This window comes from Pecten maximus, chromosome 5 (assembly GCF_902652985.1).
Source record: "Pecten maximus chromosome 5, xPecMax1.1, whole genome shotgun sequence".
NCBI classification, from domain to species: domain Eukaryota; kingdom Metazoa; phylum Mollusca; class Bivalvia; order Pectinida; family Pectinidae; genus Pecten; species Pecten maximus.
The window spans coordinates 48,509,770-48,537,269 of record NC_047019.1 but is presented as its reverse complement, the minus strand read 5'-3'; the positions used below and the strand labels follow the sequence as shown (position 1 = coordinate 48,537,269).

General features: G+C 37.8%; 1 protein-coding gene across 1 annotated transcript; it reads right to left on the bottom strand.

Annotated features, from left to right (window-relative positions):
* Positions 1–597: 597 nt before the first annotated feature.
* On the bottom strand, positions 598–18,369 carry LOC117328240. The gene is made up of 11 exons (XM_033885702.1): positions 18,192–18,369; positions 14,974–15,155; positions 14,530–14,667; positions 13,457–13,597; positions 13,075–13,172; positions 8,769–8,910; positions 7,695–7,759; positions 3,286–3,320; positions 2,392–2,436; positions 2,062–2,166; positions 598–1,719 (listed from the first exon to the last, which is right to left on the bottom strand). The coding sequence occupies exons 2-11, from the start codon at positions 15,078–15,080 to the stop codon at positions 1,426–1,428; spliced, it is 1,170 nt and encodes a 389-aa protein (XP_033741593.1). The 5' UTR covers positions 15,081–15,155; positions 18,192–18,369; the 3' UTR covers positions 598–1,425.
* Positions 18,370–27,500: the final 9,131 nt, after the last annotated feature.

Sequence of the window (27,500 nt, the reverse complement as noted above, 5' to 3'; positions counted from 1 at the left end):
CAGTGGCCGAGTGGTTTAAGGTGTCCCGACACTTTATAACTAGCCCTCCACCTCTGGGTGGGCCGCAGTGGCCGAGTGGTTAAGTTGTCCTGACATTTTATAACTAGCCCTCCACCTCTGGGTGGGCTGCGGTGGCCAAGTGGTTAAGTTGTCCCGACACTTTATAACTAGCCCTCCACTGGCTGGCTGGCGAGTTTGAAACCCAAGTGGGGCAATTGCCAGGTACCAACCATAGGCCGGTGGTTTTTCTCCGGATACTCCGGCTTTCCTCCAACTCCAAAACCAGGCACGTCCTTAAATGACCCTGGCTGTTACTAGGACAATAAACAAAAACAAACAAAACCAATGTTACTGTACCACTGTGTCAGCCATGTTTTAAGACCAACTAACAGATCATGGTTTAGACATGGATATACAAGAGAAAAGCCTGGAGTTGATATATAAATACAGCACATAAACCAACATAAAAACCCACTCTGTATCTATTACACCAAGTCACTATAGGTATAGTCTGAACAAAACCACCTGTTTATCAGCTAGACCACAGTTGTCTAGTCTAGATTGGTGGATTCATGTATAGAGTGATGCTATCAACACTTTCAGGGATGTTATCACAGTCCGACCTGTGATTATGCTGTTTCTGTTGTCCGTATACCAGGAATCGTATTATTAACAAGATCTCTAATTGTGTTTTCAGACTACAATATAGCTTTGTATGAGACTTGTTGATTGATACGAGACTTTACAAAATCTTCCCTTGGAAATGATTTCTTTAAAACAAAGCTTCATATTCTTGTATTCTTCCTTTCGCATGGTGATAGTATGCCTTGGATTAAATCTTAAACAAAAACAATGATCCAAGTGAGTGATTATACAAAACAGATAAATCTCCAATATGGAACAGAATGTACCACTTTACACACATCACATATAAAACTTCTAAACCGGAACAAATACACTTTTTCTTGAATTGGTCATTTTTTGCTGGAAAAAATAATTTTTTGCAAACCTTTCACAAAATTCAATGAAGATACTGTATTTTCCATTTTTACAATAAAAAGTTCATTGTTTTTCCCTGTATATTATAATCCACTTCTCTGAAAGTATAATTGTTTCTAATTGTATACCTGCTTCATTCAAAGTTTAAATGTTATGAGACTAAGGGAGTTTGAATCATAGTGACTGGAGGTAGTCACACCACCGATCAACAGCTGCGTGTTCTCAGACTACCGGCGACATCCTTGAGCTTGTTCATCTGGGCACCTGAGAGAGCCAGTAAAGTCACATGATAGATTGTCTGTACCAGAGTAGTAAGACATTGTTCTGGCACTAAAATATAATATCTGACTTTCAATCCCAAATACTGGACCAATATTTACACGTCCTGCACTTACAGTTCAGTGCAGACGACACTTGGATCTCACATCATATGTAAAACTTGCCCCTTTGAGCGGGAGGTGTTTCACGACTGCCTGCCTGAATACTTGTTGAAGCAGGATTATTTGCATCCTCAGGTTTTGATTTTACAGAACTGTTTGGAGTTGCCTCTTCTCTGATAGGATCGAGGTTTGAGGTGCTCCGTTTCATATTTCCATTGGATGCTCTGCTAGTTGGCGCTGCAGGTGACGGTGAGTTATCATTGAAGCTGTGGTAGTCCTCGGCCGGATGGTAGAGCTGCCTATATTGGTGGTCGTCTATACTGGCACTAAATGCTGAATTCTGTATAGAGAAAAACATCTGCAATACACGCTTTTTGTATTTGTTAGTTCCGTGGTGTGGACAACAGCCTGGTACAACACCTAGATACTTACCTCACTACCTGGGTTTTAGAGTGAAATTTATTTAAATATGACCTGCTGTCCTAACTCTACCAGCAACATACTCAAAAACTAGCAATTATTTTAGTCATGAACATTATCAAAAATATTATCTCAGATTTCAAGTGTGAAAGAAAAGCTTTTACTGGGCACAAGTCAATTCAATAATTGATTCCTAAGTTGTTTTGTTTTGAAAAACTGTTGAAAAATGAATACATCCTACAGTTAAGTTGTGAAATCTTACCCCGTCGTCACTTAGTGCAGGTATAAGGTCATCGTGATCTACAACAGGGGGTGAGGGCTGGAACACGAACAGCATCACCCAGATAGGCAGTAACAGTTTTAACACCTGAAACACAAGTCTTACATTTTTTGTACCAATTCAATAATGTCTGACAGATCATTAACATCTTGACATCAAGGAGTATTATTAGGTAGAATGTTGAGGAACACAAGGAAAACTTCATTCATCAAAGATCTCCTTACCAGTTTCTAAAGAACAATTACATCTATATTCAAACTTATTCTTAAAACTAAACAATCTTCTTATCTTGCTGGTCAGTTTATAACTTACCATAAAAATAATGAATATTGTTGAATACAGCTCCTCTGCATCATTCTGGAATGGAAAACACAGTAAAATAAAGTAAAAAGGATAACTGCTATCCATCACCAGGTATGGACTTCAGAAGTGAGGAATCCATAGGATGTATGTACCACTGTTATCCATCACCAGGTATGGACTTCAGAAGTGAGGAATCCATAGGATTTATGTACCACTGTTATCTATCACCAGGTATGGACTTCAGAAGTGAGGAATCCATAGGATGTATGTACCACTGCTGTCCATCACCAGGTATGGACTTCAGAAGTGAGGAATCCATAGGATTTATGTACAGCTGCTATCTAAGCTTCAGACTTGTCTAATCAAACTTATAAGATGGATATGTTCGGTTTGGTTTTATTTGTTTAACGTCCTATCAACAGCTTAATTAGGTCATGTGGTGAGTGCGTAGGTGTGTTTTGGGAGGCTGCAATATGTTTGTGTTGTCTCCTTGTGATAGGCCAGAACTTTTGCCGATTTATAGTGCTACCTCACTGAAGCATACTGCCGAAGACACCCAGCAGGACACCCATCCCGGTCACATTATACTGACAACGGGCGAACCAGTCGTCCCACTCCACCCGGTCACATTATACTGACAACGGGCGAACCAGTCGTCCCACTCCTAAGTTAGTTATGGGACATAATCTCCTAGAAGTGAGTAATATTTACCTGTTTTACTCTTTAACACTATAAGAAATCAGGGGTTTGGCATATCTTTATTTAATAAAGTAGAAATAGCAGAACACATAAGTATCACCAATTAAGTAAGGACATTCTGCTGAACCAGTCAATTAAGACATCTGTCTATGTAGGGAGGTCTAAATTTGTTTTAAAAAATTCAAACCTAAAAATTACACTTACAAAAATCTTACTGCATCCACTGGCTTCATCACCCACTAGAAAAGGAAGAAAAGACAGCATCAGTATCATGACAGCAACACAGTAAACCAGTGGTAATAATAACACCACCATGTTGTCTAGTGTACTAACACCACCATGTTGTCTAGTGTACTAACACCACCATGTTGTCTAGTGTACTAACACCACCATGTTGTCTAGTGTACTAACACCACCATGTTGTCCAGTGTACTAACACCACCATGTTGTCCAGTGTACTAACACCACCATGTTGTCCAGTGTACTAACACCACCATGTTGTCTAGTGTACTAACACCACAATGTTGTCTAGTGTACTAAAACCACCATGTCGTCCAGTGTACTAACACCACCATGTCGTCCAGTGTACTAACACCACAATGTCGTCCAGTGTACTAACACCACAATGTCGTCCAGTGTACTAACACCACCGTGTTGTCCAGTGTACTAACACCACCGTGTTGTCCAGTGTACTAACACCACCGTGTTGTCCAGTGTACTAACACCACCGTGTTGTCCAGTGTACTAACACCACCGTGTTGTCCAGTGTACTAACACCACCGTGTTGTCTAGTGTACTAACACCACCGTGTTGTCTAGTGTACTAACACCACCGTGTTGTCTAGTGTACTAACACCACCGTGTTGTCTAGTGAACTAACACCACCGTGTTGTCTAGTGTACTAACACCACCGTGTTGTCTAGTGTACTAACACGACCATTTCATCGAGTGTACTAACACCACCGTGTTGTCTAGTGTACTAACACCACCATGTTGTCTAGTGTACTAACACCACCGTGTTGTCTAGTGTACTAACACGACCATTTCATCGAGTGTACTAACACCACCATGTTGTCCAGTGTACTAACACCACCGTGTTGTCTAGTGTACTAACACCACTGTGTTGTCTAGTGTACTAACACCACCGTGTTGTCTAGTGTACTAACACGACCATTTCATCGAGTGTACTAACACCACCATGTTGTCTAGTGTACTAACACCACCATGTTGTCCAGTGTACTAACACCACCATGTTGTCCAGTGTACTAACACCACCATGTTGTCCAGTGTACTAACACCACCATGTTGTCTAGTGTACTAACACCACCATGTTGTCCAGTGTACTAACACCACCATGTTGTCCAGTGTACTTACACCACCGTGTTGTCTAGTGTACTAACACCACCGTGTTGTCTAGTGTACTAACACAACAATGTTGTCTAGTGTACTAACACCACCATGTTGTCTAGTGTACTAACACCACCATGTTGTCCAGTGTACTAACACCACCATGTTGTCTAGTGTACTAACACCAACATGTTGTCTAGTGTACTAACACAACAATGTTGTCCAGTGTACTAACACCACCATGTTGTCTAGTGTACTAACACCACCATGTCGTCTAGTGTACTAACACCACCATGTTGTCTAGTGTACTAACACCACCGTGTTGTCTAGTGTACTAACACCACCGTGTTGTCTAGTGTACTTACACCACCATGTTGTCTAGTGTACTTACACCACCGTGTTGTCTAGTGTACTAACACCACCATGTTGTCTAGTGTACTAACATCACCATGTTGTCTAGTGTACTAACACAACCATGTTGTCTAGTGTACTAACACCACCATGTTGTCTGGTGTACTAACACCACCATGTTGTCTAGTGTACTATCACCACCATGTTGTCTAGTGTACTTACACCAATATGTTGTCTAGTGTACTAACACCACAATGTTGTCTAGTGTACTAACACCACAATGTTGTCCAGTGTACTAACACCACCATGTTGTCTAGTGTACTAACACCACCATGTTGTCTAGTGTACTAACACCACCATGTTGTCTAGTGTACTAACACCAACATGTTGTCTAGTGTACTAACACCACCATGTTGTCTAGTGTACTAACACCACCATGTTGTCTAGTGTACTAACACCGCAATGTTGTCAAATGGACTAACACCACCATGTTGTCTAGTGTACTAACACCACCGTGTTGTCCAGTGTACTAACACCACCGTGTTGTCCAGTGTACTAACACCACCGTGTTGTCTAGTGTACTAACACCACCATGTTGTCTAGTGTACTAAAACCACCATGTTGTCTAGTGTACTAACACCACCATGTCGTCCAGTGTACTAACACCACAATGTCGTCCAGTGTACTAACACCACCATGTCGTCTAGTGTACTAACACCACCATGTTGTCTAGTGTACTAACACCACCATGTCGTCCAGTGTACTAACACCACCATGTCGTCCAGTGTACTAACACCACAATGTCGTCCAGTGTACTAACACCACAATGTCGTCCAGTGTACTAACACCACCATGTCGTCTAGTGTACTAACACCACCATGTTGTCTAGTGTACTAACACCACCATGTTGTCTAGTGTACTAACACCACCATGTCGTCTAGTGTACTAACACCACCATGTCGTCCAGTGTACTAACACCACAATGTCGTCCAGTGTACTAACACCACCATGTCATCTAGTGTACTAACACCACCATGTTGTCTAGTGTACTAACACCACCATGTTGTCTAGTGTACTAACACCACCATGTTGTCTAGTGTACTTACACCACCATGTTGTCCAGTGTACTTACACCACCATGTTGTCCAGTGTACTAACACCACCATGTTGTCCAGTGTACTAACACCACCATGTTGTCCAGTGTACTAACACCACCATGTTGTCCAGTGTACTAACACCACCATGTTGTCTAGTGTACTAACACCACCATGTTGTCTAGTGTACTAACACCACCATGTTGTCCAGTGTTCTAACACCAACATGTTGTCTAGTGTACTAACACCACCGTGTTGTCTAGTGTACTAACACCACTGTGTTGTCTAGTGTACTAACACCACCGTGTTGTCGAGTGTACTAACACCACCGTGTTGTCTAATGTACTATCACCACCGTGTTGTCTAGTGTACTAACACCACCGTGTTGTCCAGTGGACTAACACCACCGTATTGTCCAGTGTACTTACACCACCGTGTTGTCTAGTGTACTAACACCACCATGTTGTCTAGTGTACTAACACCACCATGTTGTCCAGTGTACTTACACCACCATGTTGTCCAGTGTACTAACACCACCATGTTGTCCAGTGTACTAACACCACCATGTTGTCCAGTGTACTAACACCACCATGTTGTCCAGTGTACTAACACCACCATGTTGTCTAGTGTACTAACACCACCATGTTGTCCAGTGTACTAACACCACCATGTTGTCCAGTGTACTAACACCACCATGTTGTCTAGTGTACTAACACCACCATGTTGTCCAGTGTACTAACACCACCATGTTGTCTAGTGTACTAACACCACCATGTTGTCTAGTGTACTAACACCACCGTGTTGTCTAGTGTACTAACATCACCATGTTGTCTAGTGTACTAACACGACCATGTTGTCTAGTGTACTAACACCATGTTGTCTAGTGTACTAACACCACCATGTTGTCTAGTGTACTAACATCACCATGTTGTCTAGTGTACTAACACCACCGTGTTGTCTAGTGTACTAACACCACCGTGTTGTCTAGTGTACTAACACAACAATGTTGTCTAGTGTACTAACACCACAATGTTGTCTAGTGTACTAACACCACCATGTTGTCTAGTGTACTAACACCACCATGTTGTCTAGTGTACTAAGTATCCGTCTCCTGGATCAACATGGTCCTCGCTACCATGTAACCAGCTCAATCAACATGGTCCTCGCTACCATGTAACACATAGTACTTTATCATTGTGTGAAGTTTAATTAAAATCTCTCAAGGAATGAAGACGCTAGAGCGCTAACAAACTTTGATGTTACATATGTAGGTGACGGACGAAGTGGAAACCTATCATCCCCCTGGTTACACCGGTCAGAGACTAATAAAATCGTCCGACAGAATTCGAATCCGCAAACTGGACTCTTAGTGACTTCACTGAACATGGACATGTCATTATATAACCATTGGAAACATTTTAGATTTTGACTCAGAGATTCCAGATTAGACTATTGTGACAGAACACAATCTTTAAATTGCTGGACCTTAAATTTACCTTTAATATTAGATATGGTCTCAATTCTCATTGGTAAAATCATTGTCAGGTGGAGGTCACGGACTTTATGTTTCTTTTATTTCCAAGATACCTATACTGTACTAGGTAATACAATTCCACACTTCTGCAAACAAGTTTCATATCTAATACAAAAATTAAGACCCATGATTTAGTCAATATAGTGTTATACTGACCCCGTAGAACCTAAAATATTGACCTCTGTCTTCAACCTTAGTTACTTAATACCAAATTGACATCACCTATAATTGTGTTAATTGATACAATGATATACTTATAAATCACAATAAGAGAAAAGGAATACTTACATATTTTTAGCATAATATCATACAAGAATCCAACAAATGCTGATATCTCGAACACAATCACGATGCTGAAATGCAAAACAATCACAATGAATACAAAACAAGAGACAAAGGCCCTGCATATTGCTGACCTCATTTCATGAAACTTCTCATCTATAATAACTTATATATAAATATTTCACTATTTCAGAATCTGCTTCTCATGTCCCTGTAGAGGGGAAAGCATCTTTCTATTATAAACATCCTTTGACACTTGTTGTTATATAAAATGTTACATATATATAAATATCCGTTACATATATATAAATATCCGTTACATATATATAAATATCCGTTACATATATATAAATATCCGTTTGAGAAAAGAGATGGTGTTATATATAAATATCCCTTTGAGACTAAGATGTTATATAAATATCCCTTTGAGACTAAGATGTTATTTAAGGGTTAACTGTAATTTTTTTTTTACGTTATTGAGCAATAACACAAAAAACTGGGGTGTACTCTTTTCATAAACCGCGAGCAATAACACAAAAAACTGGGGTGTACTCTGAATAAACCGCAAAGCGGTTTATGAAAAGAGTACACCCCAGTTTTTTGTGTTATTGCTCAATAACGTAAAAAAAATATTACAGTTTACCCTTATAATTTAATTAAAAACGATAAGAAACATTTTCATTAAGTTTAACATGTTTATTTTGCTCCAGATATTTAAAAACACATCGATAAATACAAAATCCTGTGAACAACGATTACTCCGCTGACGTCACAGATTTTTTTATGTTATGAGATGATAACATAATTTTTTGAGCCAATGAAAATGCTTCTTACAAGCAAAATTAAATTATATAAATATCCCTTTGAGACAAGAGATGTTGTTATATAAATATCCCTTTGAGACTAAGATGTTATATAAATATCCCTTTGAGACAAGAGATGTTGTTATATATAAATATCCCTTTGAGACTAAGATGTTATATAAATATCCCTTTGAGACTAAGATGTTATATAAATATCCCTTTGAGACTAAGATGTTGTTATATAAATATCTCTTTGAGACTAAGATGTTATACTTACCACCATAAGTCCCTCTTCTGTGACCACCGTACTGAATCAAGAGTACTTATTTCATTAAGTCGCCGTGTGATATAAAAGCCAGCCACACCAAACAGCTGGACAGTGACAAACTCCGCCCCTGACAACTCCAGCCAGTACGGTTCTGTGGAGGGTATACACAGTATATACAACAATTGTCAGGAATATGGCAATCAATAATTAATTTAACTTCATAAATACAACAAGATATCCCAGAGGGATCTTAGCGCCCACCATTGAATGATCCATATCAGTCAATTGAAAGACTGATCATTTCCATTTTTTTCCCTTATAACTTTATATATAAACATGATAAAGCAGGAGAAACCTGCAATTGTCAAAATCCTAGATGGCTGCCTGTCAGCCATGTTGTTTTCTGATCGGTCCCAAAATACAATATGCACAACTAGGGACCAAAGGGAGCTTACATATGAAATATGAGAAAGATCCCTTCAATTGTCAAAATCCATCTGGGCCCAGTTGTTCAAAAAATGATTAAGCTAATCACAGTTTAACAACAATTTTAAAATCCTGATAAAATCATTTCTGGTAAACTTAACTTGACAAAATTTCATGAAATTATAACACTCCTCAGTTGCCTCCTACCTGCCTATGTTAAAGAATATACACTCAGAGGTTTTGAAGTAAAGGCAAAAGGAGATTTTCACAAGTGATTAAGCTAATCAACTTTCGAACAACTATTAGAGTTGACAGAGATTACTGTGACTTACGTAGACATTGTTAGTGTTGACCGAGATTACTGTGACTTACGTAGACACTGTTAGTGTTGACCCAGATTACTGTGACTTACGTAGACATTGTTAGTGTTGACTGAGATTACTGTGACTTACGTAGACATTGTTAGTGTTGACTCAGATTACTGTGACTTATATTGACATTGTTAGTGTTGACTGAGATTACTGTGACTTACGTAGACATTGTTAGTGTTGACTCAGATTACTGTGACTTACGTAGACATTGTTAGTGTTGACCGAGATTACTGTGACTTACGTAGACATTGTTAGTGTTGACTGAGATTACCGTGACTTACGTAGACACTGTTAGTGTTGACCGAGATTACTGTGACTTACGTAGACACTGTTAGTGTTGACTGAGATTACTGTGACTTACGTAGACACTGTTAGTGTTGACCGAGATTACTGTGACTTACGTAGACACTGTTAGTGTTGACCCAGATTACTGTGACTTACGTAGACACTGTTAGTGTTGACTCAGATTACTGTGACTTATATAGACATTGTTAGTGTTGACAGAGATTACTGTGACTTACGTAGACACTGTTAGTGTTGACCGAGATTACTGTGACTTACGTAGACAATGTTAGTGTTGACCGAGATTACTGTGACTTACGTAGACATTGTTAGTGTTGACCAAGATTACTGTGACTTACGTAGACATTGTTAGTGTTGACCGAGATTACTGTGACTTACGTAGACACTGTTAGTGTTGACCGAGATTACTGTGACTTACGTAGACACTGTTAGTGTTGACCGAGATTACTGTGACTTACGTAGACACTGTTAGTGTTGACTGAGATTACTGTGACTTACGTAGACATTGTTAGTGTTGACCGAGATTACTGTGAACTACGTAGACACTGTTAGTGTTGACCGAGATTACTGTGACTTACGTAGACACTGTTGGTGATGACCGAGATTACTGTGACTTACGTAGACATTGTTAGTGTTGACTGAGATTACTGTGACTTACGTAGACACTGTTAGTGTTGACCGAGATTACTGTGACTTACGTAGACATTGTTAGTGTTGACCGAGATTACTGTGACTTACATAGACACTGTTAGTGTTGACCGAGATTACTGACTTACGTAGACACTGTTAGTGTTGACCGAGATTACTGTGACTTACATAGACACTCTGTTAGTGTTGACCATGATTACTGTGACTTATATAGACATTGTTAGTGTTGACCGAGATTACTGTGACTTACGTAGACATTGTTAGTGTTGACGGAGATTACTGTGACTTACGTAGACATTGTTAGTGTTGACTGAGATTACTGTGACTTATATAGACATTGTTAGTGTTGACCGAGATTACTGTGACTTACGTAGACACTGTTAGTGTTGACCGAGATTACTGTGACTTACGTAGACATTGTTAGTGTTGACCCAGATTACTGTGACTTACGTAGACACTGTTAGTGTTGACCGAGATTACTGTGACTTACGTAGACATTGTAAGTGTTGACTGAGATTACTGTGACTTACGTAGACATTGTTAGTGTTGACCGAGATTACTGTGACTTACGTAGACACTGTTAGTGTTGACCGAGATTACTGTGACTATGTAGACATTGTTAGTGTTGACCGAGATTACTGTGACTTACGTAGACATTGTTAGTGTTGACCGAGATTACTGTGACTTACGTAGACACTGTAAGTGTTGACCGAGATTACTGTGACTATGTAGACATTGTTAGTGTTGACTCAGATTACTGTGAACTACGTAGACATTGTTAGTGTTGACCGAGATGACTGTGACTTACGTAGACATTGTTAGTGTTGACCGAGATTACTGTGACTTACGTAGACACTGTTAGTGTTGACCGAGATTACTGTGACTTACGTAGACACTGTTAGTGTTGACCGAGATGACTGTGACTTACGTAGACACTGTTAGTGTTGACTGAGATTACTGTGACTTACGTAGACACTGTTAGTGTTGACCGAGATTACTGTGACTTACGTAGACATTGTTAGTGTTGACTGAGATTACTGTGACTTACGTAGACACTGTTAGTGTTGACCGAGATTACTGTGACTTACGTAGACATTGTTAGTGTTGACCGAGATTACTGTGACTTACGTAGACACTGTTAGTGTTGACCCAGATTACTGTGACTTACGTAGTTACTGTTAGTGTTGACCGAGATTACTGTGACTTACGTAGACATTGTAAGTGTTGACTGAGATTACTGTGACTTACGTAGACACTGTTAGTGTTGACCGAGATTACTGTGACTATGTAGACATTGTTAGTGTTGACCGAGATTACTGTGACTTACGTAGACATTGTTAGTGTTGACCGAGATTACTGTGACTTACGTAGACACTGTTAGTGTTGACCGACATTACCGTGACTTACGTAGACATTGTTAGTGTTGACTGAGATTACTGTGACTTACGTAGACATTGTTAGTGTTGACCGAGATTACTGTGACTTACGTAGACAGTGTTAGTGTTGACCGAGATTACTGTGACTTACGTAGACAGTGTTAGTGTTGACGGAGATTACTGTGACTTACGTAGACACTGTTAGTGTTGACCGAGATTACTGTGACTTACGTAGACATTGTTAGTGTTGACCGAGATTACTGTGACTTACGTAGACACTGTTAGTGTTGACCCAGATTACTGTGACTTACGTAGTTACTGTTAGTGTTGACCGTGATTACTGTGACTTACGTAGACACTGTTAGTGTTGACTGAGATTACTATGACTTACGTAGACATTGTTAGTGTTGACCGAGATTACTGTGAACTACGTAGACACTGTTAGTGTTGACCGAGATTACTGTGACTTACGTAGACACTGTTGGTGATGACCGAGATTACTGTGACTTACGTAGACATTGTTAGTGTTGACTGAGATTACTGTGACTTACGTAGACACTGTTAGTGTTGACCGAGATTACTGTGACTTACGTAGACATTGTTAGTGTTGACCGAGATTACTGTGACTTACATAGACACTGTTAGTGTTGACCGAGATTACTGACTTACGTAGACACTGTTAGTGTTGACCGAGATTACTGTGACTTACATAGACACTCTGTTAGTGTTGACCATGATTACTGTGACTTACGTAGACATTGTTAGTGTTGACTGAGATTACTGTGACTTACGTAGACACTGTTAGTGTTGACTCAGATTACTGTGACTTATATAGACATTGTTGGTGTTGACCGAGATTACTGTGACTTACGTAGACATTGTTAGTGTTGACGGAGATTACTGTGACTTACGTAGACAATGTTAGTGTTGACTGAGATTACTGTGACTTACGTAGACATTGTTAGTGTTGACCGAGATTACTGTGACTTACGTAGACACTGTTAGTGTTGACCGAGATTACTGTGACTTACGTAGACACTGTTAGTGTTGTCCGAGATTACTGTGACTTACGTAGACACTGTTAGTGTTGACCGAGATTACTGTGACTTACGTAGACACTGTTAGTGTTGACTGAGATTACTGTGACTTACGTAGACATTGTTAGTGTTGACTGAGATGACTGTGACTTACGTAAACACTCTGTTAGTGATGACTGTACATTTACGATGCCAAGAGTCGCTATTACGGTGAAGTAGACACACACCAGCACCAGGAATGGGATGAGGAACCTACAACAAAAGGCATACAATGATCCAATAATTCAGTTCCCGTGTCAAAACATTCACTTAAATCTGTTCAATTTCAAATGTTTATACAATGTTGCATGCAAATCAAAATGTCTACATCACACAAAGGCTTGAAAGCATTATAATCATTTTTTTGTTTTTACATCATACAAAGACTCGGAAGTTACTACACTTTTTTCAGGAAAATTTCTTTTACATTCATTATATCAATAACTGGTATTTTACCAGTACTTCTGATACCACAAATGCTATTCTGTATTACAAACCATTTGGTGAGCCTCTCACGTCTAAGGGCCCGTGTAGCCAGAGTCCAGTAGAAGTGACACATGACCAGGAACTGTAACAACTTGAGATACTGTAGTACAAAGTCCAGCTGTGCATAGGCCACCAGTACCCAATGGACACCCCTGTAACAAAACATCTTACACATTCACCAGTACCCAATGGACACCTCTGTAACAAAACATCTTACACATTCACTAGTACCCAATGGACAACTCTGTAACAAAACATCTTACACATTCACCAGTACCCAATGGACAACTCTGTAACAAAACATCTTACACATTCACCAGTACCCAATGGACAACTCTGTAACAAAACATCTTACACATTCACAAGTATCCAATGGACACTCCTGTAACAAAACATCCTACACATTCACCAGTATCCAATGGACACCCCTGTAACAAAACATCCTACACATTCACCAGTACCCAATGGACACCCTTGTAACAAAACATCCTACACATTCACCAGTACCCAATGGACACCCCTGTAACAAAACATCCTACACATTCACAAGTAACCAATGGACACCCCTGTAACAAAACATCCTACACATTCACCAGTACCCAATGGACACCCCTGTAACAAAACATCCTACACATTCACCAGTATCCAATGGACACCCCTGTAACAAAACATCTTACACATTCACAAGTACCCAATGGACACCCCTGTAACAAAACATCCTACACATTCACCAGTACCCAATGGACACCCCTGTAACAAAACATCCTACACATTCACCAGTATCCAATGGACACCCCTGTAACAAAACATCTTACACATTCACAAGTACCCAACGGACACCCCTGTAACAAAACATCTTACACATTCACCAGTATCCCAGGGAAACCCTGATTACGTCAGGATTTACCCTGATTACGTCAGGATTTACCCTATTACACACTCCATGGTTGTACAGTAGAGGATGACATTGATACTTACCCTATTACACACTACAGGGATGTACAGTAGAGGATGACATTGATACTTACGTATACCCTATTACACACTACAGGGATGTACAGTAGAATATGACATCTTTACTTACCCTATCACACACTCCAGGGATGCGCAGTAGAAGATGACATACTGATGCCAAGCTGGGTGATGGTGAATATGAAGCTTGGCTATCTTCATTATACACAGTAATGCTGTCAGGACTGCCAGGAAGGTTAACACAGAACTCCTGAAAAAATAAAACATTTAAAGGTTGTGAATCCTGCATCCTGTTTAGACAAAACTATAGTTCTAAAATTTTTCAAAAATACCTCAGTTATGTTATGTTTCTTATGTTCTGAAAGATCAAAGTCACATAAGGAGGAAACCAGGATACTATGAAACTATGTTAAACTAATGTCTTTTTGAGATACATATACATACATAGATAATTACATATCATTTTGCAGGGAAGGAAAACAATGGGTCAAAATGACATGTCAAACATACGTTTTGAAAAATTACCAGAAACAAATTAAATGGTTCTTTTCCTCACCTGATACAGGCCACTGTGTTGTATTTGCCAAAGCAGTTTGACCCCATGATATCCATTCCATTGGATGTGTTCGAGAAAGGGATGCTTTTGTTTCCTACAGTCTCCATTATTGAACCACTGGTCACCACAAGGCAAAACTGACTATAGGCACTGGTAGGTACAGTATTGGGCAACTACATTGTCTGAAAGGTTAACGAAAATCTGTTTGTATAAAGTCAACATTTATATAGATTTTAAATAGGTATGGTGGAACTCGGCCAAGTCAGTTGTCATAACATTAACTTTGTACAGTACATCAATAGTTCCATCTAACCATAACATGACATCAATAGTTCCAGCTAACCATAACATGACATCAATAGTTCCAGCTAACCATAACATGACATCAACAGTTCCAGCTAATTAACCATAACATGACATCAATAGTTCCAGCTAACCATAACATGACATCAATAGTTCCATCTAACCATAACATGACATCGATAGTTCCAGCTAACCATAACATGACATCAATAGTTCCATCTAACCATAACATGACATCAATAGTCCCAGCTAACCATAACATGACATCAATAGTTCCATCTAACCATAACATGACATCAATAGTCCCAGCTAATTAACCATAACATGACATCAATAGTTCCAGCTAACCATAACATGACATCAATAGTTCCAGCCAACCATAACATGACATCAATAGTTCCATCTAACCATAACATGATATCAATAGTTCCATCTATAACCATAACATGATATCAATAGTTCCATCTAACCATAACAGTACCTCAATGGTGCAGCTAACCATAACATGACATCAATAGTTCCATCTAACCATAACAGTACCTCAATGGTGCAGCTAACCATAACAGTACATCAACAGTTCCAGCTAACCATAACATGACATCAATAGTTCCAGCCAACCATAACATGACATCAATAGTTCCAGCTAACCATAACATGATATCAATAGTTCCAGCTAACCATAACATGACATCAACAGTTCCAGCTAATTAACCATAACATGACATCAATAGTTCCAGCTAATTAACCATAACATGACATCAACAGTTCCAGCTAATTAACCATAACATGACATCAATAGTTCCAGCTAACCATAACATGACATCAATAGTTCCAGCTGACCATAACATGACATCAATAGTTCCAGCTAACCATTATATGACATCAATAGTTCCAGCTAACCATAACATGACATCAATAGTTCCAGCTAACCATAACATGACATCAATAGTTCCAGCTAATTAACCATAACATGACATCAATAGTTCCAGCCAACCATAACATGACATCAATAGTTCCAGCTAATTAACCATAACATGACATCAATAGTTCCAGCCAACCATAACATGACATCAATAGTTCCAGCTAACCATAACATGACATCGATAGTTCCAGCTAACCATAACATGACATCGATAGTTCCAGCTAACCATAACATGACATCAATAGTTCCAGCTAACCATAACATGACATCAATAGTTCCAGCTAACCATAACATGACATCAATAGTTCCAGCTGACCATAACATGACATCAATAGTTCCAGCTAACCATAACATGACATCAATAGTCCCAGCTAACCATAACATGACATCAATAGTTCCATCTATAACCATAACATGACATCAATAGTTCCAGCTAACCATAACATGACATCAATAGTTCCATCTAACCATAACATGACATCAATAGTTCCAGCTAACCATAACATGACATCAATAGTTCCATCTAACCATAACATGACATCAATAGTCCCAGCTAATTAACCATAACATGACATCAATAGTTCCAGCTAACCATAACATGACATCAATAGTTCCAGCCAACCATAACATGACATCAATAGTTCCATCTAACCATAACATGATATCAATAGTTCCATCTATAACCATAACATGATATCAATAGTTCCATCTAACCATAACAGTACCTCAATGGTGCAGCTAACCATAACATGACATCAATAGTTCCATCTAACCATAACAGTACCTCAATGGTGCAGCTAACCATAACAGTACATCAACAGTTCCAGCTAACCATAACATGACATCAATAGTTCCAGCCAACCATAACATGACATCAATAGTTCCAGCTAACCATAACATGACATCAACAGTTCCAGCTAATTAACCATAACATGACATCAATAGTTCCAGCTAACCATAACATGACATCAATAGTTCCAGCTGACCATAACATGACATCAATAGTTCCAGCTAACCATAACATGACATCAATAGTCCCAGCTAACCATAACATGACATCAATAGTTCCATCTATAACCATAACATGACATCAATAGTTCCAGCTAACCATAACATGACATCAATAGTTCCAGCTAACCATAACATGACATCAATAGTTCCAGCTAACCATAACATGACATCAATAGTTCCAGCTAACCATAACATGACATCAACAGTTCCAGCTAATTAACCATAACATGACATCAATAGTCCCAGCTAACCATAACATATGACATCAATAGTTCCAGCTAACCATGATAACATGACATCAATGTTTCAACCAGGTTTCAATTTGATCATGGATTCTCAGTAAATATAATATCACCCAAATGCAAATTGGCAAATTTTGTTGACACATTAATACCACAGAATAGATCAATTTGAATATATCATTACTGGTTCAGAGATAAATCTCAGCTTTAAAGCAAATATGTTCTGTTCACTCAATCTTGGCCAAAATGAAATATAAAATGGAGTATTCATCCACATACACAAACAAGCACAAATCATGAGTTCACCTCATCATGTATATATATTTCCCAAACTAGAAAAAGAAAGTAAATTTTATTTGCATTCAATACTTGTGATCAAAGAACAGAAAATATCCTAATGATACGCATTTCGAACGGTATAACAAATATAGATGAATGGTACTTATGTAAATAATACTAAAATTGGCCATATCTGGTGTAAATATAGACTACATGGAATCCTTGGATTCTCTCTGGTCAGTTTGTCAACATTAATGTTTAATTTGTAAGTATACATATATCGTCACTGTGGAGTATAATGTGACAATTATCCCATTGTATAGTCTGTTTAGACATTAAATTTAACTTGGAACCATGCTGCTGATTCTTGAATCATTCATGTGCATCCATGTATTGCACCAAACGAACTCGGTTCGGAACTGGGCGGCCATGGCCCGGTTGATGCGACTGCATCGACTCACCTGAAGTTGCCATGCTTTTCACGATTGACTTATAGCATTATCCTTGTGTGCTTCAATACTGTAATAATGACATTCTTAAAATACGACGGACGATATGTTTCGTTGTATAAAACAATGTTAAAACGATTATAAAACAATAAACTTCAAAACACACCAAATGAAAACACACTGATTTTCCCGGAAGTGGTTTCCTGATTATCATTCTTTATTATAATTATTTCCCAATAGGTGGCGTGATGTTAAGGGGCCTTCAAAGGGGAAGTTCCTTGATGGAAATATATAGGCCTGTATTTACAAAGGTGCAAGGATTTTGACTTCAATGCTTGTTAAAGCAATATATACAATGTATGATAAATTAGCAATTATATATTAAATTGTGTTATCTGATCGTCATGTCTAGAGATCCTTCCCCAACAATCATAGGCTAACTTCACTGATATGCTTGCTGTAAACACGTCTCTGAAAATAATCAGGATGGAATTTGTGTTATTTGATGGTGGGCTATTCAAATTAAATCGCCCTGCTTTCGTGTTCCGTCACTTCCTAGTTACTTGAGGGATATTTCTCAAACTTCACACCTAGTTGTGCTAATTAAATTTAGATTTTTGATCAGAAAAACCAAATGGCCGACAGGCGGCCATCTTGGATTTTGATAATTAAATTTTGTTCATGCTATTTCTTGAAAGGTACTTAAGGGATATGTCTCAAACTTCACATGTAGGCTCCGTTTGTTCATGTTATCAGGTTATTAACAGGGGAAAAGATAGAAAGGAAACGTAGAGATAAGATCAGTTAGACACAGGACCAGTAAAGATCAATTGTGTGCGCCAAAGATCCCTCTGGAATCTCTTAAAAAAAATTGTTTTAGGGGTTTAACGTCCTCGCAATAACCAGGGTCAAAGCACAGAAAGACAGAGCATAGTGATGAAAGAAAGAAAAGATTTAAAACGATACAGAAAGACAGAATATAGTGATGAAAGAAAGGAAAGATTTAAAACGACACAGATAGACAGAGTATAGTGATGAAAGAAAGGAAAGATTTAAAACGATACAGAAAGACAGAGTATAGTGATGAAAGAAAGGAAAGATTTAAAACGATACAGAAAAACAGAGTAGTGATGAAATAAAGGAAAGATTTAAAACGATACAGAAAAACAGAATATAGTGATGAAAGAAAGGAAAGATTTAAAACGACACAGATAGACAGAGTATAGTGATGAAAGAAAGGAAAGATTTAAAACGATACAGAAAGACAGAATATAGTGATGAAAGAAAGGAAAGATTTAAAACGATACAGAAAAACAGAGTAGTGATGAAAGAAAGGAAAGATTTAAAACGATACAGAAAGATAAAGTAGTGATGAAAGTAAGGACAGATTTAAAACTGACTACATATGTACATTATATTTCAAACGATACATAATGGACACAGACCATTTTTTTTAAAACATGTCAAATAAGTATACAATAATGAATTATTTACGATAACTTAGGGTATACAGAATGTATCGGTATTACCCGTCTCGTTTCCAGTGATTATCCAGTACATTTTTTTCACATAAGTTGCATCTTTAACATGTGGCAAATTGTTCAAATGTTCGAAGGTGAAGGAAGTTGTTTCTTAACTCTCACTGACAACGTTTCTTGAATAATTTCTGTATATATGGCTTCTTGTTCCCTTGTTGACGTCCACTTAAAATCATGTTGGATGTGACACGATAGTCATAGATGTTGCTTAGATTAAAAAAAAAAAAAAATAACTTGATCAAATCCCGCCTGATCCGACGGCGTTCCAGTGTTGACAGGTTTAATCGTTTTACATGTACAAATGTAGCTTCACAGAACAAGCTTCGAGTTCAAAATCTGCCACTTTGAAAGGGATCCATAGACACACTTGACGGAACCCCTCATCTCACGATACACCTATTTGTTTGATGTCTGTGATGTATGGCGATTAGCATGGCTGTATTGAATTATTTTGGAGTTATGTATAATTCTGGCGATGTTTTAACAGTAAACTTATTTTCGAAAAATGTGAATAGCCAAATGTCGGACCGGACCATACATGCATCCTCCCCAGATGACTAGTTTAGGAAGGTTTAGATGGAAGGAGGTACGAGCATGAAATAATTTACTAAATATAACATCTTCCAGAAGCCTGCCAATTTGGCTACTAAGTATGCGTTATTCCTTTTATTTAGAGTTAAACATAAAAGTCAGATGATAATCTGATATGCCTTTCAATAGTTTTACACATACAATCACATCATTTGTGTTACAAACTCTATCTATGATATCTGTATATCATTATAGCGACCAGATTCGACGTCATTAAGGACGCGGCCTTGCATTCGAAATTTACTCAGTTATTTTTGCCGTTGAAGGTATGGGCTTGTATCCTCAACATCATCGGTTTTATAAATAACACTGAGAAAACGCTTCAAATGTACATGTACCGTGTAGTTCCTGAATAGACACGTCATGACGATGACTGATGAGTAAACTTCAATATTTTTTTTCCTGTTTTCTGACCAAAATACAGTTGAAATACAGTTTACATAATTCATGCTTAATTTGATATACCCACTTAACTTTATAATCTGCCTTCCTCACACTCAAATGGACTAGTGCATCATAACAAAATCTCAATATACAATTATTACAGTATTACTAACCTTTACTCAATATACAATTATTACAGTATTACTAACCTTTACTCAATATACAATTATTACAGTATTACTAACCTTTACTCAATATACAATTATTACAGTATTACTAACCTTTACTCAATATACAATTATTACAGTATTACTAACCTTTACTCAATATACAATTATTACAGTATTACTAACCTTTACTCAATATACAATTATTACAGTATTACTAGCCTTTACTCAATATACAATTATTACAGTATTACTAACCTTTACTCAATATACAATTATTACAGTATTACTAACCTTTACTCAATATACAATTATTACAGTATTACTAACCTTTACTCAATATACAATTATTACAGTATTACTAACCTTTACTCAATATACAATTATTACAGTATTACTAACCTTTACTCAATATACAATTATTACAGTATTACTAACCTTTACTCAATATACAATTATTACAGTATTACTAGCCTTTACTCAATATACAATTATTACAGTATTACTAACCTTTACTCAATATACAATTATTACAGTATTACTAACCTTTACTCAATATACAATTATTACAGTATTACTAGCTTTTACTCAATATACAATTATTACAGTATTACTAACCTTTACTCAATATACAATTATTACAGTATTACTAACCTTTACTCAATATACAATTATTACAGTATTACTAACCTTTACTCAATATACAATTATTACAGTATTACTAACCTTTACTCAATATACAATTATTACAGTATTACTAACCTTTACTCAATATACAATTATTACAGTATTACTAACTTTTACTCAATATACAATTATTACAGTATTACTAACCTTTACTCAATATACAATTATTACAGTATTACTAACCTTTACTCAATATACAATTATTACAGTATTACTAACCTTTACTCAATATACAATTATTACAGTATTACTAACCTTTACTCAATAATTCATTACATCTATTTGACGTTGAGCATGCAACGAATACCTACCAGTTTCAAAATATAGCTATGGACAGTTTTCTTTTAATTTAAACAAACCTCTGGGGAAAAGAAGATAAGCTTTTTCTATGTGTGGCGATGCACTATAGCCCCAAACTCCACGCCTATAATTCAGTATACATACGACATATGTATCGAGTAAGGACATTATAGAACTTTTCATTTTTCTCCTTAAAAGATGTTCCATCAGATACATGAAGATTGAGCTCCAGAGTGACCGAGTTTACCATAACCAGTGGCGTAGGAAGTCGTCAGAAAGTGGTAACCTTAAATTGTACGCACTTAACAAATCGTATACCATCTCCGCAAAGTTAGCCAATAATTATCATTTCAACATCCCATGATAATTTATGTAGTACAAAATAAGTTATTTGCGCAAATCAGGATATATTATTTATAGTAAAACATGAATCACAGTAATCCTAAAGAAAAGACAAAACAAATGGTGAAATACAGTATAAATAGAGGATATTGAATGGTTTTCCGTTTGATATAACATATATTTCACGAGTATGACAAAATATCGATATTTTCACGAGTGCGAGATATGTTATATTAAATAGGAAACCATTCAATTATCTGTTTATTGCATTTGATATACTTAAAAACAAAATTAAAAACATCGAAAAATTAATATTGTCAAAAAGTACGGGAATCAGTGATGACGTCATCTCTTTGTGACGTTAGTTCATGTCCCTTTGTTATGTTTGGCTATATTCCTCACGTCCATCAAATCCCCATCCCATTGAATGTCTATCCCATAGACTGCTACGCGATTTCTCTTGAAACTCCTCTGAACTCTCTTTTGTAAGGAATATGCTTCCTTGTCGGACAAATATTGCTTCATCCTTACCAACCCTATCTTATATTTGCCTTAATTCCTTCTTAACGATTCGATGCAGCTTGTCTGGTCGTGCAAAAGCAGCAGGATGTCTTGGATCAGACCAAATCGCATCGAGGTATTGTTTCTCCTTCGCTGACAACATCCTGAATGGGAAAATGGTGGTAAAACACGAACCCATCCAATGAAATACAAGTACCGCCATAAAGTACCCGCCACCATAAACTGACCGCCATCATATCTGACCTGTCACTATAAACTGACCGCCACCATATCTGACCTGTCACTATAAACTGACCGCCACCATATCTGACCTGTCACTATAAACTGACCGCCACCATATCTGACCTGTCACTATAAACTGACCACCACCATATCTGACCTGTCACTATAAACTGACCACCACCATATCTGACCTGTCACTATGAACTGACCACCACCATATCTGACCTGTCACTATGAACTGACCCCCACCATATCTGAACTGTCACTATAAACTGGCCTGTCACCATATCTGACCGCTACTATAAACTGACCGCCACCATATCTGAACTGTCACTATAAACTGACCGCCACCATATCTGACCTGTCACTATAAACCGACTTGCCACCATATCTGAACTGTCACTATAAACTGGCCTGTCACCATATCTGAACTGTCACTATAAACTGACCGCCACCATATCTGACCGCTACCATAAACTGACCGCCACCATATCTGACCTGTCACTATAAACCGACTTGCCACCATATCTGACCTGTCACTATAAACTGACCGCCACCATATCTGACCTGTCACTATAAACTGACCGCCACCATATCTGAACTGTCACTATAAACTGACCGCCACCATATCTGACCTGTCACTATAAACTGACCACCACCATATCTGAACTGTCACTATAAACCGACTTGCCACCATATCTGACCTGTCACTATAAACTGACCGCCACCATATCTGACCTATCACTATAAACTGACCGCCACCATATCTGAACTGTCACTATAAACTGACCGCCACCATATCTGACCTGTCACTATAAACTGACCGCCACCATATCTGAACTGTCACTATAAACTGGTCTGCCACCATATCTGACCGCTACTATAAACTGGCCGCCACCATATCTGAACTGTCACTATAAACTGGCCGCCACCATATCTGACCTGTCACTATAAACTGGTCTGCCACCATATCTGACCGCTACTATAAACTGACCGCCACCATATCTGACCGCTACTATAAACTGACCGCCACCATATCTGAACTGTCACTATAAACTGACCACCACCATATCTGAACTGTCACTATAAACTGGCCTGTCACCATATCTGAACTGTCACTATAAACTGACCGCCACCATATCTGAACTGTCACTATAAACTGACCGCCACCATATCTGAACTGTCACTATAAACTGACCGCCACCATATCTGACCTGTCACTATAAACCGACTTGCCACCATATCTGAACTGTCACTATAAACTGGTCTGTCACCATATCTGAACTGTCACTATAAACTGACCGCCACCATATCTGACCGCTACTATAAACTGACCGCCACCATATCTGACCTGTCACTATAAACCGACTTGCCACCATATCTGACCTGTCACTATAAACTGACCGCCACCATATCTGACCGCTACTATAAACTGACCGCCACCATATCTGAACTGTCACTATAAACTGACCGCCACCATATCTGACCGCTACTATAAACTGACCGCCACCATATCTGACCTGTCACTATAAACCGACTTGCCACCATATCTGACCTGTCACTATAAACTGACCGCCACCATATCTGACCGCTACTATAAACTGACCGCCACCATATCTGACCTGTCACTATAAACTGGTCTGTCACCATATCTGACCGCTACTATAAACTGACCGTCACTGTAAAGTGACTCCATACATACATACTTGCTGCTTACATCTAGTTTTATCAAATTTCCCGCCATCTTGAGCTTCCGAACTAAAGTCATACGGACACATTCACTGTAGTATTAACGACTTAAGGTTTACCTCGTATATAACAACACTAAACAGTCTATGTACGTCCTGATATAATATAAGGACGCATCGTTCCGAATTCTGAACAATGCTTTACGTAACATATACTATATGGATACTATGTGTACATGGTAATTAGTTCACCTTGTACAATGTGTACATGTATGATAAGGGGTCGCGGTGGCCGAGTGGTTAAAGTGTCCCGACACTTTAACACTAGCCCTCCACCTCTGGGTTGCGAGTTCGAAACCTACGTGGGACAGTTGTCAGGGACTGACCGTAGGCCGGTGGTTTTTCTCCGAGTACTCCGGCTTTCCTCCACCTCCAAAACCTGGCACGTCCTCAAATGACCCTGGCTGTTAATAGGACGTTAAACAAAAACAAACAAACATGTATGTATGATAATTAGTTCACCTTGTACAATGTGTACATGATGATTAGTTCACCTTGTACAATGTGTACATGGTAATTAGTTCACCTTGTACAATGTGTACATGGTAATTAGTTCACCTTATACAATGTGTACATGATAATTAGTTCACCTTATACAATGTGTACATGATAATTAGTTCACCTTATACAATGTGTACATGGTAATTAGTTCACCTTATACAATGTGTACATGGTAATTAGTTCACCTTGTACAATGTGTACATGGTAATTAGTTCACCTTATACAATGTGTACATGGTAATTAGTTCACCTTGTACAATGTGTACCTGTGTGATAATTAGTCCACCTTGTACAATGTGTACATGTTAATTAGTTCACCTTGTACAATGTGTACATGATAATTAGTTCACCTTATACAATGTGTACATGATAATTAGTTCACCTTGTACAATGTGTACATGATAATTAGTTCACCTTATACAATATGTACATGGTAATTAGTTCACCTTATACAATATGTACATGGTAATTAGTTCACCTTGTACAATGTGTACATGATAATTAGTTCACCTTGTACAATGTGTACATGGTAATTAGTTCACCTTGTACAATATGTACCTGTGTGATAATAAGTCCACCTTGTACAATGTGTACATGGTAATTAGTCCACCTTGTACAATGTGTACATGGTAATTAGTTCACCTTGTACAATATGTACCTGTGTGATAATAAGTCCACCTTGTACAATGTGTACATGGTAATTAGTCCACCTTGTACAATGTGTACCTGTGTGATAATAAGTCCACCTTGTACAATGTGTACATTATAATTAGTTCACCTTGTACAATGTGTACATGGTAATTAGTTCACCTTGTACAATGCGTACATGGTAATTAGTTCACCTTGTACAATGTGTACATGGTGATTAGTCCACCTTGTACAATGTGTACATGATAATTAGTCCACCTTGTACAATGTGTACATGGTAATTAGTACACCTTATACAATGTGTACATGATAATTAGTCCACCTTATACAATGTGTACATGGTAATTAGTCCACCTCATACAATGTGTACATGGTAATTAGTTTACATTGTACAATGTGTACATGGTAATTAGTTCACCTTGTACAATGTGTACATGGTAATTAGTCCACCTTATACAATGTGTACATGGTAATTAGTCCACCTTATACAATGTGTACATGATAATTAGTTCACCTTGTACAATGTGTACATGATAATTAGTTCACCTTATACAATGTGTACATGGTAATTAGTCCACCTTGTACAATGTGTACATGGTAATTAGTTCACCTTATACAATGTGTACATGGTAATTTGTCCAACTTGTACAATGTGTACATGGTAATTAGTCCACCTTGTACAATGTGTACATGGTAATTAGTTCACCTTGTACAATGTGTACATGGTAATTAGTCCAACTTGTACAATGTGTACATGGTAATTAGTTCACCTTATACAATGTGTACATGGTAATTAGTCCACCTTGTACAATGTGTACATGGTAATTAGTTCACCTTGTACAATGTGTACATGATAATTAGTTCACCTTATACAATGTGTACATGGTAATTAGTCCACCTTGTACAATGTGTACATGGTAATTAGTTCACCTTATACAATGTGTACCTGTGTGATAATTAGTCCAACTTGTACAATGTGTACATGATAATTAGTTCACCTTGTACAATGTGTACATGATAATTAGTTCACCTTATACAATGTGTACATGGTAATTAGTCCACCTTGTACAATGTGTACATGGTAATTAGTTCACCTTGTACAATGTGTACATGGTAATTAGTCCAACTTGTACAATGTGTACATGGTAATTAGTCCACCTTGTACAATGTGTACATGGTATTTAGTTCACCTTGTACAATGTGTACATGGTAATTAGTCCAACTTGTACAATGTGTACATGGTAATTAGTCCACCTTGTACAATGTGTACATGGTAATTAGTTCACCTTGTACAATGTGTACATGGTAATTAGTTCACCTTGTACAATGTGTACATGATAATTAGTTCACCTTGTACAATGTGTACATGGTAATTAGTCCAACTTGTACAATGTGTACATGATAATTAGTTCACCTTGTACAATGTGTACATGGTAATTAGTCCACCTTATACAATATGTACATGGTAATTAGTCCAACTTGTACAATGTGTACATGATAATTAGTTCACCTTATACAATGTGTACATGGTAATTAGTCCACCTTGTACAATGTGTACATGGTAATTAGTCCACCTTATACAATATGTACATGATAATTAGTTCACCTTGTACAATGTGTACATGGTAATTAGTTCACCTTGTACAATGTGTACATGGTAATTAGTCCAACT

Bases quoted from the DNA above. Each gene is read 5' to 3' on its own strand.
- LOC117328240 (XM_033885702.1), bottom strand. From the start codon at position 15,080: ATGGAGACTGTAGGAAACAAAAGCATCCCTTTCTCGAACACATCCAAT. The intron at 13,173-13,456 runs GTTTGTAATACA...CTTTTGTTGTAG, and splicing joins CGTGAGAGGCTCACCAAATG to GTTCCTCATCCCATTCCTGG. The intron at 8,911-13,074 runs GTAAGTCACAGT...TACCCTCCACAG, and splicing joins ATCACTAACAGAGTGTTTAC to AACCGTACTGGCTGGAGTTG.